Raw genomic sequence first — 20,773 nt, forward strand, 5'->3', positions numbered from 1 at the left:
CACGAACACAACGATTAATAACTGAATTCGTTCGTAAAACCGGTGAAACATCAGCACCAGAGGAGATTCGTGCTGATTTTGCTGAAGAGATTACAGAAAGAATTTCATTAATAGAGGAAGAAGACGATGTCCACAACATTTCTAGTGATGGCAGTGATATTCCAGTCGTACGCAAACGTATGCGCCGTTTATTATCAGAAAGTGGAAAATGAATAAAATCTTGTTATATGTAAAACAGATTTTTTTTGTTCATGAAGAATTTTTTTTCATTTCATATGCATACAAATTTATTTTAGTACATTTTAATTACATATTATTACATGTGTATTTTGTTGAAATAAAATAATAAGCTTAAAACGAATATTTTATGTGTTTTTTTTTTAAATTATTTTTACTGATTTTTTTAGATCCGGAACCAATCTTCTTTTCTTCCATAAATACAATGTCTTTTTTTACACGAATTTTTTTTACACGTATTTTTCAGGAACGTATCTATCGTGTAAAAACAGAATTAGGTGTACTGTCCAACTTCAAACTTACAGAACCAACTTTTCATCTTCCTCGTTTATTCATTCAACTGCCGTTTTCTGGAACAACTTTCCTTCATATGTATTTCCTGACAATTACAGTCTACAGAAGTCCAATGTCAACAAATATCTTCTTTCGTCTTCAACCCAAGCACGGTACTAAGTACTGTAGGTTCTAATACCTCTCGTGTTTGGGGTTTACATAAAAAAAAAAATAATAATAAAAAAATAAATCATGAATTAGTACTATTTACTAACACATCTAAAATGTAACACAGTGTACATTAACTAACTTGTTTTAATTCAACACCAAGTGCATAAGTAATTTTTGGACAGTTATTCCCCAAGTACCTTGCATTTTGCTCCATTAAAACACACTGCCACTTCTGACTATCCCTGATATTTAAGTCATCCTGAAGAAGCGCTTCATAATGACATAAGTATTACACCCTGTATTCCTTTGTCAATGTCATTTATGAAAATCAGAAGCAACAGCAGTTCCTGAGCCAAATCTTGGGGACGGACTGCCCCTCCTTATTCTGAGGAGTAATCACAACTTTCTGCCTTCTGTCCTGCAGCTACTATGCGAGCCATTTAAGGGTCTTCCCTGTGATCCTAATAAACTTCCACTTATTCAGATTAGATAATAACCACCTATTCCTTGTTTCAACAGTCTGACTCATATTGAAATGACTGAATCTTTAATTAACATTTAAACATGAAAAAACACTCAAATATCAGTGTCATTCACAAGGCATCATCATCAAAAACTGTTTACGTCAATCCTCTGCTTCTCCATATCAGCCATTTTATTAATCACGCAAAACACGCACACACTAGAATGGTAGTTACAAAACAACACAGCACACTGTAATGGATACACTCACCAGACGCATAATGAAGAAATACAATGGTAGCCAGAGGCACGAAGCTGTGCTGCATTCTGTTCAACACTCAGCTCGAGTCATACCTCACATGCTAAATAATTTTGAACGGACAACATACAAACACTCCAACACTTATTTTAACAAAACTATACCAATAACACATCTACCAAGAGAATGGAAAAGTTTACTAAAACACTAATTTATTAGTTTAAAAAGACTTTCGTTGTTAAGATACTAACCAATAACACAACACAGAGATTTAGAATACCTCTATAGTTGTTATACCCACTTGATGAACTCAGTAACGAATCTTGAGGTTTATGACATCTGCAAAAGTTAATTCAAAATTCATTTGAAACATAATGCAATATTAAAATTAAAATGCATAGCAAAAAGTAGTATAATTATCAATACAGTATTATAAAATTCTTAACTTTAAACTAAAGTTGAAACAATGCTGTACCACATGACCTTCAAACTAATCACATACTCTGATAAAATATCAAAGCAATTATCATACTAATCACATACTTTGATTTATTATCAAAGAAATTCTTAAACAGTTTTTCTGTAATCTTAGTCTCAAAGTTTTGCAAAGACATTATCTACCAAGACAGTATGTATCATTTAAAAGGTCTGAACAAAGAATATAGTTTATTATATTAACTAGAATTAAATAAATTAACTCCTTACTGGTCATCACATTGCGAGTAAATGTCCGCCAGAGCAACTTAGATTTGAAAATAAAAAATATTTCTTAAAGATATAAAAAAAAAAAATCAACGTAAATTTTAGTATTCTTTTATTATTAGTTCGAATTTTTATCTGTATCATTTATTGTTTTTTATAGAAGTTTGGCCATAAAAAAGGAAAGTTTGTCTTCCATGAAGCCAATTCTTGAATAAAATTATGAAACTCTATAGAAAGAAAGAATTTAAAATTAGCTGTCTGCAGCATCCAATGAAAGATGAGCAAAGTGTAACCTTTAAACTGAAGCTAGCAAAAAGAAATGCTCACTGGCCACAGGTTGTTTACATCTGCAGTAGTTTGCAGTTTTGACTTTCATTTCTTTCAAGTTTTGCTCACCAACAGTGAAAATAACATCAAGTGTGGAAGTTAAAAAATACATGTTATGAAAAGTACATGTGTAAAACATGTTTTGATTTTAATTAAAAATGCATTTTCAATTAAAAAAATGGATTATTCACATTGTGTTCAAAAATGATTGAAAATAAAGGCATGCCTTCGAAAAAAAAGTGAACATTTTGAATTATTTCAAGCTTTTATTCCAAACAGAAACTGTTAATTACACAATGAACCTAGTTGGAACTTGCTGCTCCACTTGGCACTGCAGTTACAAACAGAGGCATTACTTTTCAATCCACCCTTATATATGTATATACTTTGACATCTACATATGAAAATCACCTAATTTTAACAAATTAGCATTGTAAAAGTTATTTTCATTCTTTGTAATAAAAAAAAAAAAAATTGAAGTAACCACTAAGCACTAAATTTATTACAGTACTGTATTAGTATGGCTAGTAAACAGTAATGTTCTTGTATTCTCTTTATCTTGTGAACTCCTCTGGCTTGATGTGATCAAGCCAAAGGAGTATAAACTTAGGATCAAGCCTAAGAGTACAAACATAAAAATTTATTTATTAATATCAACATGATACATGAAAGCAATGTTAATACAGAGCAGCCAAAGAAATTAAAAAAAAAAAAAAAACTTAATTTGTCCAAACCCTCCTTAAATTAATTGGAACTACCTATCTCCATATAATTAGTACAAATTTATTCCAGCTAATTACTCATTGGCTGAATGCAAATTTCCACACATCTGTTCTGCAACCATTTTTTTTTTTTTTTTTCAATTTAAATTATGTCCCATTTTACATCACATTTGAGAGATGATAAAGATACCATTAGGTACTTAAAACCCTTCTAACACCTTCTACATTCCAATTAGGTTACCATGCAGACATCTAGTTTCTACAGACTGCAAACAGAACTTGTCCATCCTGAAGGACAAGTTTTGCAAATTGCTGGTAAGAACAGTTTTGTGACCCTCACTAATCTTGTGCTCTGCACACTTTCCACTAGATGTCCTTCCTAAAATGAGGTTTCTGAATCTGTGTGCAGTATTACAGATGTGGCCTTAACTAATCTCTTATACAAAGGGATAATCACCTCTTTATCCCTACTGGCAAAGTTCCTGTGTAACCAACCAAACCAAGTGGGTGGTTTTAACAGCTTGCTTGAACTGCTCAAAGGTTTAGCCATTTTTCGAAAAAATATCTTCTTAGATATTAATTCTTTGATACAACAAAACATTCTATGTGCCAAAATAGCAACTGAGTAATAACACTATGCAGTGCTTCTACCAGTCTCATAAGGGGGGAAGAGGCAAAATGTGTGCCAAAAAACAGGATGCAGTATCCAAAGGTATAGAATATAGAAGGCATTAATTCATGCAGACTAAATGATTACTAGATAGAAAAAATAATAAAATATATATATTTTTTAATAGTAATCCTCCTCCTCCTAACATACTATACAAGCTTAGCATGTGGCTGCTCTTGAAATCAGTCTCTTTTATGATAACCCCAACCCAAACACAAAAGGTATAATAGATTACAGAACCAACATGCAGGCATGGCTGCGTAATCAGAATAAATATTATTATGGTAACCAAGATTTTTGTTATTTAAGCAATTATGATAGGTTGGTCTAGTAAGTGATTGTTAAGTTATTTGCAACCTTTTCAGAAATCTATTAATGATTTTCCCTATACCTGGAATAGAAGGCAAAATATAGATTGGGGTCTGTTTGGAGTTGAGTGGGGAGAGACAGAAGTTTTCATTGGTTCTTCTGATTTTATTAATCATGATTTATGAATACTGGTTACAAATAAGTTTGATACTGAAAGAGGTTGTTTATGCATGGGTATGGCACTTCCATCATTTCTACTACCCAAGTTATATGAATGCATTGTTTATTCATATCTCATATTGTGAACACCTTCACAATGAGTTGCCTAGGTATTGCACTACTTTGAATAAGTAACACTTCCCTGGTAGAGAAGACTACTGTTACTTATTCTCAGATGGGGCACCACCACCCAAATGGCACCGTTCCGAAGCTAGTTGGCTTCATCATCGGTGGATGGGCAAGTACCCTGTTGCAACAGTGACAACCCAGTTATGAAGTAAAGCTCCACAACATGAAAGATGCTTGATGGTGTGTGTGGTTTAATCAAAAAATATTTCTTGACTGAATGTCTAAGGGTATGAAAGAGATGATGATGAAGCTAACTAGCTTCAAACCGGTGCCGTCTGGGTGGTGGTGGTGCCCATCTGAGAATAAGTAACAGTGGTCTTCTCTACCAGAGAAGTGTTACTTATTCGAAGTACAGGTTGATGATCACTAATCTGGCCCACCAGTAATCTGGTTCCACTGCTAATTCGGACATATTCCCCCAGGGGCTCACATCTGGTGAGTATGGGCTTGGCACACGCAGGGTCCTGAGCTGGATATCATCATTCTTCTCTTTCTTGGTGATTCCTCCCTCTCTCTCTCTCTCAGGGTAACTTGGGAATTTTTTTTTTTTTTTTTTTGGCTAGTGCAGCATAAGCCTCAGGCTTCCTTGCACTATATGACTATGACCTAATAATTTTCGCGAACGTAATTTAAAATTTCCCGGTCGGCGCACCGACCTGCCGCTACTGTTTTGGTGGCGTTGGTTGCAGCATCAGCTGTTGGCGCGAACTCGTAAACACTGGCAAGTCATTCCCATTTGTTTTTCTGCATTTATTATTATTATAGCCTGCTCACATTTAGCCCCAGCCATGGTTCCAATGCATAAAGGAAGTGCCTCTCTTGGTGTAAAGCGCAAACACCGTATACTGTCCATAACAGATAAAGTTGAACTTCTAAAAAAAACCGACAGCGGTGTGTCCCGTGAGAAGTTTAGCTCTGCTTAATTGTAAATTCCAACAATTTCTCTCATTTTAGTAATTTTCTTTTAGTCATTCAATTTTAGATTTTTTTTTTTTACAACACACTTGTACAAACTTGTGGAAAAACACAACACAATATGATGGATAATACAGCGCGCTAACGAACTTGTTTTCACAAAATCTCTAACAATACTGAAAAACTTATTGCAACGTTTGAGAGTTTATTTTATAGCAATTAGTTTTATTGCAGCGCTCGCCGCGAGTGCAATAAACTAATCACAAACGACCTTCATATGTATGCCGTAATAGCGTCACACGTATGATGCCGACACGGCTTCTCAAGAAATAAAGTAACCTAATGGGCCACATATATGCGACATAAAAAAAGTCTCTTTTTATATTTTAAGCGTAAAAACGACAACACTGACATTACAATATTTATTTTAGAATCACTAATCAAATTATTTGCTAAATTTTTTTGGTCCCTGGGGAATTTTTTTTCTTAAACTGACTTGGCAGTCAACGTGTTAAAGGTAGGCAGTCAACGTGTTAAAGGTTAGCTGTTGGGTAAACTGTATGTGCTATCGGTGTAAATACACCATAGTTAACCCATAAACTTGAGCTACACATATGTAGCATGCTAAAATAACCACCGGTGATCCGGCAAACTAACTAATCCGGCACTCCACAGGTCCCAACGCTGCAGGATTAGTGACTGTCGGCCTGTAGTATAATACCTAGCAACTTGTTGTGAAGGTGTTCACGATATGAGATATGAATAAACGATGCATTCATACTACCTGGGTAGTAGACATGATGGAAGTGTCATACCCATGCATAAACGACCTGTTTCGTACTCTTAGACATTCGGTCAAGAAATATTTTTCGAAGTTTGATATTATTAATTAAGCTCTTTTTGTAAGTTGTCTGATGAGAACGTTCTGAGATTGTATCATGGGGTAAAATGAATACAAAAGTTTTAAATGGTTCTTCTGATGGTTTCATTTATCACTATTTTCAAGTACTCGCAGTGACGGTTTCAGAGTACTCGCAGTGGCGATTTCCGATTACTAGTTCTGATGGTTTCATTAATCATTATTTCTGAGTATAGTGGCTCCGATTTCTGAGTATTGGTTGTGAATGAGTTTTATATTATAAGTTCTTTAAAGATATCTGCTGACCAGATTCTGAAAGCTCTCGGGGTGACATTTTATATAATGCCCATTTTTACTGACTGGTTAAAATGAAAGGTTAAAATTGAAAACATATAGTGGTTTTCTATATACAAAACTGCTAAGTTTATTATTTTTAATGCAAACATTTACATCTATGAGGAGGGTTTTGTCGTTGCCTTTTTCCATTCAGGTTTAATATTTGCATCAAGATTATTGATGTGTTTGCAGAATGTGTTAAGCATTTCTGCTCCATGGTTGCATATAAAGAATATATCGTCCACAGATTTTAACCATAATTTAGGGAGTGGAGGATGAGTCAATCCTGCTGTAGTTAAATCCAAGCTTCTCTTACCAATTTATTTCAAGGGGGCTGGGGGTGATTGGAATTGGTTAGTCTAACATGTTGAAGACTGAATTGACAGCTTCAAGGCAACCCTAAGCATGCATGCCATTTGCTGGCATGCAGGAAGATTTTTCTCAGCATACCAATGGTACAATACTTATTTGAATTGCTTTTTACTATTCATACACTTGTCCAAGTGGCATGAAGATTTTTTTAGTTGTACTAAAGAAAAATGGCACTTACAAGGAAAAAGGTTGCTGATGCCTGGCAACCTTTTTCCACATAAGTGGAACAAAGATAAATTGCATCCATAATCAGAAGAGAATGCCATTGTGAAATAGCCAACGATTACAAAGACATTAATGAGAAAATAAGTTATGCAGAAAATAGCATGTTAATGGGAAAGAAGTGAACTAAAATACTGTGAAGCCAAGCATACCAAATGGATATTTAAAACAAATTATTAGTACTAATACCAGGTCTTATGATGAAATAAATTACTATTTACTTTAATGGATTCTTTTAATGTCTTGCAGGAAGTCTTCTGTTTTTTACTGCTTAGCTAAATATGATATTTAATAAACAATTCATATTTAAAAAACATTTTTCCTAAATAAGAAAACTGGTCCTAAAACACTTCATGAACAGAGTACACTTGCTTATTTTATAGCTAAGAGTTTGGGTTTCATGGTGAAATCATATTTTATCTTTGAACAACAAATTCAAGCATAATAGGATTTTTTATTATTATTATTATTTTAAAGCTATACAATTTCATAATTTCCCAATTCAGGAAACAGCAATAAAAATAACCAGATGAGGGAACCCATAAAAAAACACATTCAATCTGTACAAGCAGATACATTTATTTACCAAGTATTACACTTTAATCAAGTGTAAAATAAACTGGAATTTCAATGCATGTGCAACAAAGATTTCACAAAAGAGAATAAACAGCATTACTATAACTTTATTGTATTAGCTAACAATTCATTACACAAAACTTAATTGGGGTTGTTTAACATGCATAACAAATGCAACTGATAATTATCTGTTATAAAAATACAATTTTACACAAGTCAACTAACAAATGTTCTTTGTTTCTCAGGTGCAAAATGGATATGTCTAAATGAAATGCTTCCCAAGATTGATAATAACAGAATTAAGTTTCATATTGTAACAAAATAACACAATAACTAGAGAGGCGACACGTCTAAAAAACTGATTTATGGAGAATACCTTGAGCCTCACTACTAATTTTAAAATAAAGATATCAGCAATTTTTTTTTTTCCCTCCTCATAGCTCAAATGACTTTTTTGTCATATTGTATATCATTAATTCATTTTAATTTAGCTGTGCTGGTTAAAGATTGTGTTCAGGTTAATAGCCAAGAAGTATAGCACAAGAGTGCATTAGTTTAATTATTTGAGTGGACTGTGGTTCACATTACTGCTAAATACAGTAAGTAGTGAATTCCTCACAAAAAATGATTAATTTTAAACTTCTCTGACCTAGTGCCAGAGTATAAAAAGAATTTTTTTAAAATTATATATAAGAATTGTTTATTTTATTATATGTCTGTCTTCATCCAACATTATGCAACTAAACAATTACTGCGTCAGAACCACATAAGATTATACACAAGCAAAAATTTATTTATGCATAAAAGAAAAAAAAACTTAATTACTCCCACCTTCCACTTTGGACAATTGCAATCCAACAAATGTATAGTACAATTTCTGAGTGCAGTATAGATTGCTCTTTAAATATAATCTAGTATCGAGTAAAATACGTAGTCTTCAGAAATTGTAAGTTCTGTCATTTATAAAGTTAATTAATAAATTAACTTTATATTAATAAAGTTACTGAGTGTAAACATAACTGTTACTGAGTGACATTATGTTTATATGTTAACTCAGTAATTTACTCAGTTTACTCAATAATCAGGTGTGGTCGCCCAAAAATACTTGCATTGTGTATCAATCTTTTATAGCTTGCATCAAATATTTTAACCTTTATTTTTTTTTCCTTATTATTAGCTTTTTATAACATCAAATTATTTTCCCACCTTCAATTTACCAAGTAAAAATGTTACTGAGTGTAAACATATATAAAATATTAAAGGTTTACAATTAAACTTTTGTACCTTGAGCCAGACTGGGACTAAATGGATTACCCTCTATATATAACTCACACCTATTTGTTGTTTCTTACTTTTTGTGAAGGAAAATTTAAAATGCATTTATTTAATCTCCACTTTGGAAATATGGACAAGTTACAAGTAAATTTCGACTTGCTAAGATTGAGAACAGTGCATTCCAAGGGAGAAAAAGAAGTGTCAATCAAGTCAAAAGGTCACAAAGTCAACTTTTGTGGTGGTTATTTTAATCACATCAGATGGTCCTTAACAGTTATTTTTAAAAGAAAATCTTTCCCCAGCAAGTAGGAGATAACTGATGTGGCTAATGAAAAGGAGTGAGTGGGTGAATGGAGAAGTCATGAAAACTTCTATAGAAAAAGATTCGAGAAGATGAAAAGGTAGATAAATTCTACCACGCTGTGATCTCTTTAGGCCAACTTCAATTCTAATGATGAACTCTTGCAGAGCTCACTTAACCAAAGAAGCAAAAAAGCATCATTTTCAAAGTTTGCAATCATACCCCATGGTCTTAGTAAAAAGTTGCTGTCTTGGGAATTTTTATTTTACTTTTCTAATTGTTAAATGCCAAGCATGTGCACTTGTTAGTTCCATAACAGTAACCACTGTACATCAATTCTTTCTTGATTCATAATAGCATCTGTTAAATTTTCACACAACACTGGCAGAACTAATACTGAAAAACGTCTAGTGTTTCATCTATTCCTGTATCCTTAACAACACCAAGAAGTACTGTAAAAATGAATAGTGCTGTTAATAAATCATTTAAATTACTTTTGACAGAAAAGTGGAAGCAGTAGTTGACTGAAGGTGCCATGAATGCACAAGAACTAGGTAAAAAAACAAGTTTCATCATAGGTCAGTGGTTTTCAACCGCTGACCTATGTGCCACAACAACATTCCAGGGGTGCCACGTAATTTGGGTTTAAGTTACTTAAACTTATTATTTTTTTTTATTTATGTTTATTTCATTATAAAATGGTGTACAGTATCTTTTTAATTTTGTGGTGATTTATAATTGTTTTCTTAGCACCTCTATATAAAGAATGTTGTTGTTTGGTTTTTAGGAGCATTAGCAACTAAGGCCATATTGCTCCGGGGATATGTGATGGTCATTACCTGACCTTTCCGTATCCTCCGTATTTGGTGGTCACAGGCTCGAACCCCAGTCTAATCAAGAAACGTGTGCTATGCACTGCTGCTCCTGCCCACCTGGCTACGGAGGTGCCTATATAAAGAATAAGATAATTATATACTGTGTGTATATGTGTATATATATATATATAAAATTTGTTTTATGAAATGTAATTTTTATAATTATATTATTGTAATAACTATCATATATATATACACAGAGAGAGAGAGAGAGAGAGAGAGAGAGAGAGAGAGAGAGAGAGAGAGAGAGAGAGAGAGAGAGAGAGAGAGAGAATCAGATCTAACAGGCAGAAAATTGAGTAGTTCAGTAGGGGTGCAGCAAAATAAAATAAATTACTTAGGGGTGCCGTTATTAAAAAAGGGTTGAAAACCACTGTCATAGGTGGTAGTAGTAGAGACAAGTTATGCAAGAAAGCAAGCTTATGTAGCATCAGCTAAAAAAAAAAAGTAAAATAAAACCATTTCACACATTCATTCCCTTCAAAAGTTTGCCCAGTTCCTCCTTGAATTTATTTAAGCTATCAACTACCACAATGACAGATGGAAGTTTGTTCCAGCAATCAACTACCCACTGGCTAAAGGCAAATTTTCGCACATCTACAACTGTCTTTCCTCAATTTGAATTTATGACCCCTCAGGTTCGTAAGCTCAGCAAGAGGAAGAATCCCATCAGAATTGAGTCTGCTCAACCCATTCAAGGCCTTATACACCTCAATCAAATCACCTTGCAGGTGCCTAGTCTCCAGATGCTGCAATTTGCAGAACTTAAGCCTTTCTTGGTAAGAGGACCCCTTCATCCGCCTCGCCAATCTTGTAGCCCTTCTCTGTACTCGCTCAAGCAACTCTACATCCTACCTAAAATGAGGCCTCCAGACTTGTATGCAGTACTCATACAGGTCCTGGCCACTGCCTTATACAAAGGGATAATCACCTCCTTTTCTCTACTAGCAAAATTCCTGTATATCATTGACAAGACCCCATGACCTGCTCTGGCAGCCTGTCTACACTGTTCAGAAAACTTCATATCTGACTGCACAATTACTCCCAGGTCTTTTTAATTTTCTACCACCCTAAGTGCACAGTGTTCTCCCCAGGACCTATCGAATTTAACTGATCGCCCAGCTAAAATTTAAGTGATTCTCATGGTACCATATGGTATGGCTCACTGATCTCTATCAATATTAATTCAAACCTACTATGTGATTAAGGTCAATGTGACAGGGGCATATAATGTTAAATTATGCAATTAATCTTTGCTCTGGATCACTTAAGTCACATATATAAATAATGGAAAATTTTATAATATTGCGCAGTATTACACTTCCCCACCCAGCGGCAAAATTTTCTGAGGAGAACACTGGTGCAGTACCACACAGTTGGTTGGTATGTTTCTTTGGGGTTACTTCTACCCATATACAATACTTTGCATTTTAATTTTCCAAAGAAGGACCCATGTCCTGTAAGCAGGAACGTTGAATATAGATTTCGTTGAAACCAACTTGACATTCTCTTCCCAAACTGTTTGATGCTTGGAGGAAACTTTTTGGTTATTAGCATTAGCAAAGGCACATGATGCAAAAAAGCAAGCTTATACAGCATCAGCCAAAAAAAAAAAAAAAAAAAAAACCCCTTATTTCACCCATCCACTCGCTCCAAATGTTTGTCAAGTTCTGCCTTGAATCTATTTAAGTTATCAACTTCTACGACAGATGGAAGTTTGTTCCAGCAATCAACCACCCACTGGCTAAAGCGGGTGGTTGATTAAACCCTTGGTGCAGTTGTTCCATCTGTTTTGCCACCGATCAATAAGAAGAGTCCACAATCGTTTCCTCTCCTCATTATAACCATCGTCACACCAAATTTCAATTGATAACAGCTCGTATGGCTGTCTACGCTGCAGATAGAAGCACATTGATTTGAATACTAAGATCAGATCCAGCAGCAGCCATCCTGTTATCACCTGCAGGGCCTCATTTGACACAGTCGTACAAGCCATACTAAGTAGTAACAACATTATCCATTGAATTAAAAATATTCTCCTAACATCTGCCTTTTGCGACACAATCTAGCCAGACATCAGCACGTTCATCATGTACTACTTGTGGAGAAAGAGAAGACTGGGTACATCTTCTGTATAGGTGTACCCGAATACCAGGATCTACGAGAGGAATTGATTGATGGAGCACCCAGCGTGCAAACATTGACTTCTATATGTGAGACCCTTCTATTGAAGACAGGGGCAGACTTTGGTGCTTTCCAAACATTTGCTGTAAAAGTTTTTAAGAGACGAGTTCTGCTGCAAATGGAGCAAGAACAATGCTGATAAAATTAGCGAAGTAGCTCCACAGCACATCAAATTTTCTTGAGTGAAACGGATGTAACACAATCAAGTTTTTCGTGACTCAAACTGATACCTGTAGAATGTTTCTGTCAGCTGCTGCAATCAAACCGGAAGAGGTGATTTAACCACGGGTGATACTCGTGTAAAACACAACTTCAATTGTATCCTTTACGGAGGTGAAAACCAACATACTCTTCAGTGGTAGGTGACTATTTCTTTCTTTAAACATGCAACATCATATTGAAAACAATTTCAAACAAACTGTGACAGCTATAAAATTTTCTTGATGATCCTTGCTGCACGAGTTGATCGATCCTCCAGCTAAATCATACTGAAATTGTAATTCCAAGGTGTCACCAGTTCCTACAACAACTACAAGCTCACCTAAGGTGAACTGTTTCATTTGTCGATCATTAGATTACAGCAAGGCGGTTCCTTGTGCCGTGGACAACAGCTATGTGATGCAGTTGCTGATACTGCAGGAATGAGCTTTGGCAGCTGCTAGATAATCACTAATGATTCATCAAGAGGACTAGTACAAATAGGCCAGACAAACATCCCTGGTTAGATCACATTTCATCACTGAGTGCTCTTTCACAGCAGAATATTCAAGGACAGGTGCTTCACTGAGTGGTATTTCAAGTCTGAGTACTTGACAAGGATAGGTGATTCGGGTTGTGCATTTCATCACTGATTGGTCTTTTAAGTCTGTGTACTGGACGAGTCGATTGGAAACGTCAACCTATAACTAAACTTATTTCAACACTTACGAAGATGATGCATTTTCAATAGATCTGTGTTCATCTTCTGACTACAATTTACTGATGAGAATACTTTTCTGGCCTGACTGCAATTTACTTTGGAGAATACTTCCATGGTGTGGAATTCAGCTTTCCAGGTAATATTTCATTTATTAAAAAGGACTTTTCTTTCTCGGACTGGACATTACATTGAAATTGTATGCACTGATGGCAATTTCTCACTTGTAACTTTCCGTAGCAAGGACTCCAAATTCATTTTATATGAACTGCAGCCCTTCAATGTCTTATACTTGTGTGGGAACATGAAGTGCAGAACTTTAATATCTTGTAATGGAGTAGGAATTAGTGACGTAAGTCTGTAAATATCTGTACAGTATTGTGATTAGTGGTGGGGATGCAGGAAAGCTGGCTGGGACTGCCTAGTACAATAAATAAATAAATATATAAATAAAAAAAATTTTAAAAACTTTGCATTTGTCAAGGTTAAACTTCAGCTACTACTGCTCAGCCTATCTGCCCAACTTTTCTTGATGCTGTTGCAGTAGCACACTGCCAATGCTACTGTCATTAACAACCCTGCCAACCTTAGTATCATCTGCAAACTTGGATATTAAGCCTGATATATCTTCATCAATATCATTGATAAATGATATTGATGAAACACATCAGTGAATAGGTCACAGTTCGTCCTTCTAGTTTCATATGTAACAACTGGATTTTGCAGGTCTAAATGCACTAGCCATTAAAATACAAATATTAAATGAAAGTAAAGAGAAGAAAGACATGGAAAATGAAAAAAGGTATCAGATGCACTTGAAAAATTCTTAAAGCAACTAAAACTTTTAACATACTCTAGCAATAGATTAAATTAAATTACACTTCAAATCCAGCCTAGCACTGGGGAGATCTCTAACACATTACCAATCTGTTTATTGCTTTCCTTTACAATTTAATTAATATTAATCAGGCCAAATAATGCAAGAAAGCAAACTTATTCTGCATCAGGGAAAGAAAGAAAGAAAGAGTCAATCACAATTTTCTAAATTCTAAAAAGTAAAAAAAAAAATCCCAATCCATTTTGAACCTTGTCAAACTCTCTACCACAACTACCTTGGGAGGAAATGTATTCCATTTATCAATAACACACTGACCAAAAGTGAACTCCACGAGATCTATATTTCTGTTGCTTCCCAAAATTATATATTTGGGTTCTCTTGCTTATGTTTCACCTGTAACATAAAAATATTTACCTAATAATTCTGCTTGCTTATTCTTTTAAGTATTTCAAACACCTATCAGGTTATCCTTAAGGTGTATCCTTATCCTTCTGAAGTCCCTATATTCTAAGATGTTCTGTACATAGCTGTCAACTTTTGACTTTTAAAAACTGGAGATCAAGCATTTCTAAGGAGAAGAATAACAGGCAAATGACAAAAAAAAAAACAGATTAAAAACAGGAGTACTTCCCAAAACACTGGAGGAAAACAGGAAGTTTTTTTATAAATTAAATTTCTAACACAGTATGGACCTAATACACATTTTATTGAAATTGTGTATTAAGGAAAAATATACATTTTATGCTAAAATACAACCATGGCTTTTAAACATTTTAGCTACCTAAAATTTTTCTGTGGATGGATTTCTGTTTGGATGTTCTATTAGACATCAACTGACTTTGATCACTTCAAGAAAGGTACTGTTGCAAACTTCATCCTCTTCTGAAATGTTGTGTCAAAAGTTTTTTTCATGACAATGGCCCTGCTGTCTGAAGCATTTTCAAAGCTTCACCAGAAAAAGAAACCCAATTTTTTTTCTTTTCTAATTGTTAAAATGCAAAACTTGTGCACTTACCAGTTCCCCTAACAATAACCACTGTACATCAATTCTTTCTTCAATTTTCACAATGAAAATTGACTGTACTAATGCTGAAAAACACCTAGTGTCTCATCTAATTTTTTTTATCTTTTAACAATGCCAAGAAGTACTGGAAACTTGTCCACAAAAAATTTCAAAAGTGAAAACTATACACACATAGGCATAACATTCAAAAGAACAAGCAAACTTCTTTATTCAAACCAAGAAAAGAGAAAGCCATGAACAGACCTTCTGCATGAATGAGGATAGCATGCCTAGGATTATCAGCTTGCTTGGCCTGTTTAGGATTGCTTTCACCAAAAGTTCTTTTGCCTAAGTTCCCAATTCTTCTTCTTTCAAAACTTTTGGATCATGAACTGATTTGAACATGAGTCAGTGCCATTCACTAGTAATTGCTTGTACTTTTTGTTTATTTATTTACTCTATTTGAAGAATACAACTTTACCCCAATACAGCAGTAAATGCTAGTGGGGAAAGAACAAGTACAGTAATAGCATATGAATAAAAAGTACATAGCAGAGTGGAATACACACAATAAATTAAATACAATATACTGTACTACATAAAATAGTAAAGTGGGGGCTGCAGCATACCGAGCTGTCACTAGGTTCTGCAAATAAAATATACCATAATGTATGAAAACATCCATTACAGTCTTCTGAGCTGGTCACAGATGGAGTGTAGCAGCCTCACCTCAGTTCCATGTGTAACCCTTTCATTGCAAGAAAGAGAGATAATTTTGGAAAGGCTTGGTGTGTCGATTCTTGATGTAATTTTTCCAGTAATAGTTAATTAACCACTTTTAACTGTACCCCCTAGGAATTGTGATTAATTCACAGGGAGTCCAATTAAAGATAGTAATAAAAATATAAATGCATAAGGCATAATAGGATGAGTGTGAATTAACTATAAAATATCGGTGTAAAAACACCTAGTTAGCTCATAAAAAATGAACTACATTCGTAGTGTAAAGGGATCGATTTAATTGTATCTCATATTGTGACTACCTTCACAACGAGTAATCATGCATTGCACTACCTTGAATAAGTAACACTTCACTAATAGTTCATTTTTATGAGCTAACTATGGTGTATTAACACCAATATTTTATAGTTAATTCACACTCTTATTCTATTATGCCTTTTGCATTTATATTTTTATTACAGTATTATTCTGTACACCTTTTGGTATCTCTCATATTACCTCAAAACTCATTACTTCAAAACTGGGTTTGCATGATTGCAACAACAGGGTACCTTCCCACCCACCGACGATAGGCCAGCAAGCCTTGAAATGGTGCCGTCTGGGTGGTGGCGCCCACTGAGAATAAGCAACAATAGTCTTCTCTATTAGTGAAGCGTTATTATTCGAGGTAGTGTAATACATGGTAACTCATTGTGAAGGTATAGTCACAATATGAGATACAATTAAATTGATGCCCTTACACTACGAATATAGTTCATTTTTATGAACTAACTATGGTGTATTTACACCGATAATTTATAGTTAAAGGTGGTATACAGGATACTTCTTGGGATGGTAAAAGGTTTTCCAAGTATCCTGTTTAGCCACAAAAGTTGGGAACGAGAGTAGCCTTGTTCAGGCGAAGTTTTTACGGCTGAGGAACATAGAAGTTTTTTCTGTTTTATTAACTTAAATTGACTTGAATTGGCATATTAACTTATTTTCTAGAGTAGCTCTATATTCCTAGTTACAATACTTAGTTTAAATTTTAACGTAGATAGAGATTTTGTAGGTTATTACTTAGTATCGGTAAGGATATCCAATCCACATGTTTTACAAATTTTGCAGAGCTGGTGAACCGGAAGTTTTTTAACTATAGTTAGCTGCTTTATTGACCAACTGTTATATTAAATTATTTTCTGTAAGTAGCTTATAGACCTAGGCAAGATCCTTGATTTATTCTGAATTAAGACAGCAAGATTTTGGAAGTTAATTAATATTTAAGTGTCCATAGATTTACCGTTCGTAATTTGCCGCCATTGTTATATGATACAACGTTATATCCCGAACTAGATAGCATTAGCTTAGTATAGTATAAAATATTATCAATTAATCAGTAAATTTATTAATCTTGTTAACTTCGTTGTCAATTAAATTGTACTTTTAATTTAACATAACGACTTAGATTTTACGAATGTAATATAATTAATTAATACATAACGTGATATGGAACTTATAAAGAAACTCTAAGATAGTACTTAATTAAAAAAATATATATAGTTTTACAACTGCGTTGGGATACAAGTTTAGGGTTATAATTTTGTACTGAAATTGAATCGAAATCATGACTCAGACCAGAGCAGCAAAGCAAAATGCTTAAGCTAAATGGAGTGCTGTGGCTCAGGGGAGAACTGGGAAGGGGGGGCCCAGTTACCCTCTGATTCACAGCCTTTTAAAATGCACTGCTTGCTTGATGTTTGTGGAGCAATCAGGTACAGGACATGATATTGCCAAGGAGGATGTCTTTGTGTGCTATGTAAGGAGTATGAGAAAATAAGGCAACAACTCAGCATTGTTATGGGCCTATATGAGAGCTTGAAGGACAGGGTGGATGCCCTCGAAGGATCTAAATTGAGGGGCCCATCAAGCTCTCAGCTGCCCACATCAACGCAACAGCTTGCACTTGATCATCACGCAACACAGGGAGTTCCCGTGGGACCAGAATGCACTGGTCCCACGGGAACTAGCAGTTGTTGGTGACACTATTGTCAGGAAAACGGGGAACATGCTATGTAAAAAGGATAGGTGGAACAGGACCATGGTATGTCTGCCAGGGGCAAGGTTGAAGACGTTGTAGAGCAGATATCATCTTTTAAGGGCACAAAGGGTGATATTGTTGTACATGTTGGCACTAATGATATTAAGAGTAGAAGACCGGCAGAATTACTTAACAAGTAGAGGTCACTGTTGAAAAAAAAACAGTGAATTAGGGTTGAATTTGAAAGTGTACGCAATTCTGCCCAGACACGATAGGAGGGAGTATATGATGAGAGCCTTGTCGATCAATTCGGCCCTGGAAAGATTGTGCAAGGCTCAAGGGGTAGAATGTTTTTCAGCCTGATCTGTACTTGTTAACAGGAGGGACTGCTTCTACAGGGATGGGATACACTTAAATAGATAGGGTGCAAGAATATTTGCTGATGCTATCGAGGCAGTGTTAGGTGGGTCGGAAAACTGCTAGCTTGGGGGGATACAAGGACTAACAGATTAACAGTAGCCACTGGCAGAGGTGAAAGTGATTCTTGCACTGCTTCTATTGGAATGAGCAGAAGCCTGGAAAACAAGATGCAGGATATTTTAGAGACTGCTGGGAGTCATTGCGGTACAAGTAAACACATGGGTTGTGTTAGGGTAGCTAAGAATAGGAACTGGTACATGTATACTTGCATGTACACCAATGCTAGGAGTTTGGTAAATAAATTTGATGAATTTGAGGTATTGCTGAGAACATCAAAGGCAGATATTGTTAGGATATCAGAGAAGTGGTGTCACACAGATATAAGGAATGCAAAACTGGAATTTGGGGAGTACAATGTGTACAGGAAGGATAGACAAGATAGGAAGGGAGGAGGGGTTATACTATTAGTTGAGAAATACATAAAATCCAAGGAAGTGAAGCCAGTCAACATCGCTAGACAGTGCAGTGTCGAGTCAGTTTGGTGTGACGTAAGCATTGGGAGATCAAAATTGAGAGTAAGAGTGTGTTATAGGCCTAATGACTCTGATGAGTATAATAAGGAACTGTACAGAGAAACAGTGGGCCAGTAAATCAGAGAGTCTTATAATGGGGAATTTTAATTTCCCAGATATTGACTGGAATTTGCGGTGATCACTCACACACTAGCAAGGCTTTTGTGGATTTATTGGATGATTGTTTTCTACATCATCATGTTCGGGAGGCAACCAGGTGGAGCAATACTCTTGATCTGATTATCAGTAGTGATTCTTCGTTCATTAAGAATCTGCAGATAAAGGAACCACTAGTTGGCAGTGATCATAGTGTGCTGAAGTCGGATTTACTCAAAGAGGTAATTACCATCAGGGGTAAAGGGAAGGGTTTTTGCTTTCGAAAAGGTGACTACAGTGGTCTGAGACAGTATTTAAATTCTATACAGTCGGACCAACTGATGATGTTACCAACAGCAAATTCAAAATGGGAAGCATTCAAAGAATTTATTTTGGAATGCTACTAGGTTTTACATACCAACTAAGAAATATTGTTCAAGGCTTAGGCCTAAAGGGATGTCAGATGAACTAATGAGATATATGATACTATTGCACATGGAAGACTGCTGCACAAATTGGAGCAGTGTGGCACTGGAGGCAAATTGTTGCTATGGATAAAAGGATGGTTGAGTGGGAGAAGACAGAGTGGTAATCAATGGACACTGCTCATCGTGGACTAATGTTATTAGTGGAGTCCCTCAGGGTTCAGTATTGGGTCCATTGTTGTTTTCTATATTTATAAATGATATTGATGATGGTATATCAAGCTTAATGTCCAAGTTTGCAGACGATACGAAGGTTGGCAGGGTTGTGAAGGACACTAATGACAGTACGCTGCTGCAACAGGATCTAGAAAAGTTGAGCAGATGGGCTGAGAGGTGGCAAATGAAGTTTAACATTGATAAATGTAAAGTACTACATATGGGAAGCAGCAACCCCAGAGTGAAGTATCAACTCTGTGGTACTACACTGACAGTGGTAGAGAATGAAAAGGCCCTGAGGGTAATTGTGGAGACAGATATGAAGTTTTCTGAGCAGTACAGATGGTCTGCAAGAGTAGCTCATAGTGTCTTGTCAATGATATACAGGAATTTTTCTAGCAGGGATAAGGATGTGATTATCCTCTTATATAAGGTAATGGTCTGGCCACACCTTGAGTATTGTATACAGATCTGGAGGCCTCATTTTAAGAAGGATGTAGAGCTGTTGGAACGAGTACAGAGAAGGGCAACAAGATTAGTGAATGGAACAAAGGGTTGCTCTTACGAAGAAAGGCTTAAATTTTGCAAATTACAGTGTCTGGAGACTAGGCACCTGCGAGGTGATCTGATTGAGGTGTATAAAGCCTTGAATGGTTTGAGCATGCTCCATGTTGATGGGATTCTTCCTTTTGCTCAGAATAATCACCTGAGAGAGCATAAATTCAAATTGAGGAAAGACAGATGTAGGATATATGTGCGGAAGTTTGCCTTTAGCCAGAGGGTGGTTGGTTGGTGAAACAGACTTCCATTCTTTGTTGTGGAAGTTGATAGCCTAAATAAATTAAAGGCTGAGCTGGACAGGTACTTGGAACGAATGGAGGGGTGAAATGGGAGAGTTTTTTTTTTTTTTTTTGGCTGATACTGCATAAGCTTGCTTTCTTGCATCATATGCCTCTACTAACGTTAATGCTAAAAGGATCCAATATTCAAATACTAAGGAAGCTTTTGAGTCTAGTAAATGACACAAATTATGTCATTTACTCTCATTTATTGGTGTTTGTGAAGTACTGCAAGGTGAGTTGTTCATCCTAGGTGACTCCCAATTTAACAGTCACATGGGATGAACAACTCGCC

The 20,773-nt window shown here is 35.4% G+C and overlaps 1 protein-coding gene across 1 annotated transcript in view; it reads right to left on the reverse strand.

Moving 5' to 3' along the window:
- mdy (diacylglycerol O-acyltransferase) overlaps positions 1-20,773 on the reverse strand; it is a 143,116-nt gene that overhangs the window by 112,261 nt on the left and 10,082 nt on the right. The window contains exon 2 of the mRNA XM_090376920.1: positions 1,654-1,741. Within this exon, the coding sequence (XP_090233046.1) occupies positions 1,654-1,741 (88 nt within the window). The remainder of the gene's footprint in view (positions 1-1,653; positions 1,742-20,773) is intronic.

The sequence above is a fragment of the Mastigoproctus giganteus genome, chromosome 7 (genome assembly GCF_048544385.1).
Source record: "Mastigoproctus giganteus isolate SK-2022 chromosome 7, ASM4854438v1, whole genome shotgun sequence".
Classification (NCBI taxonomy): Eukaryota; Metazoa; Arthropoda; class Arachnida; order Uropygi; family Thelyphonidae; genus Mastigoproctus; species Mastigoproctus giganteus.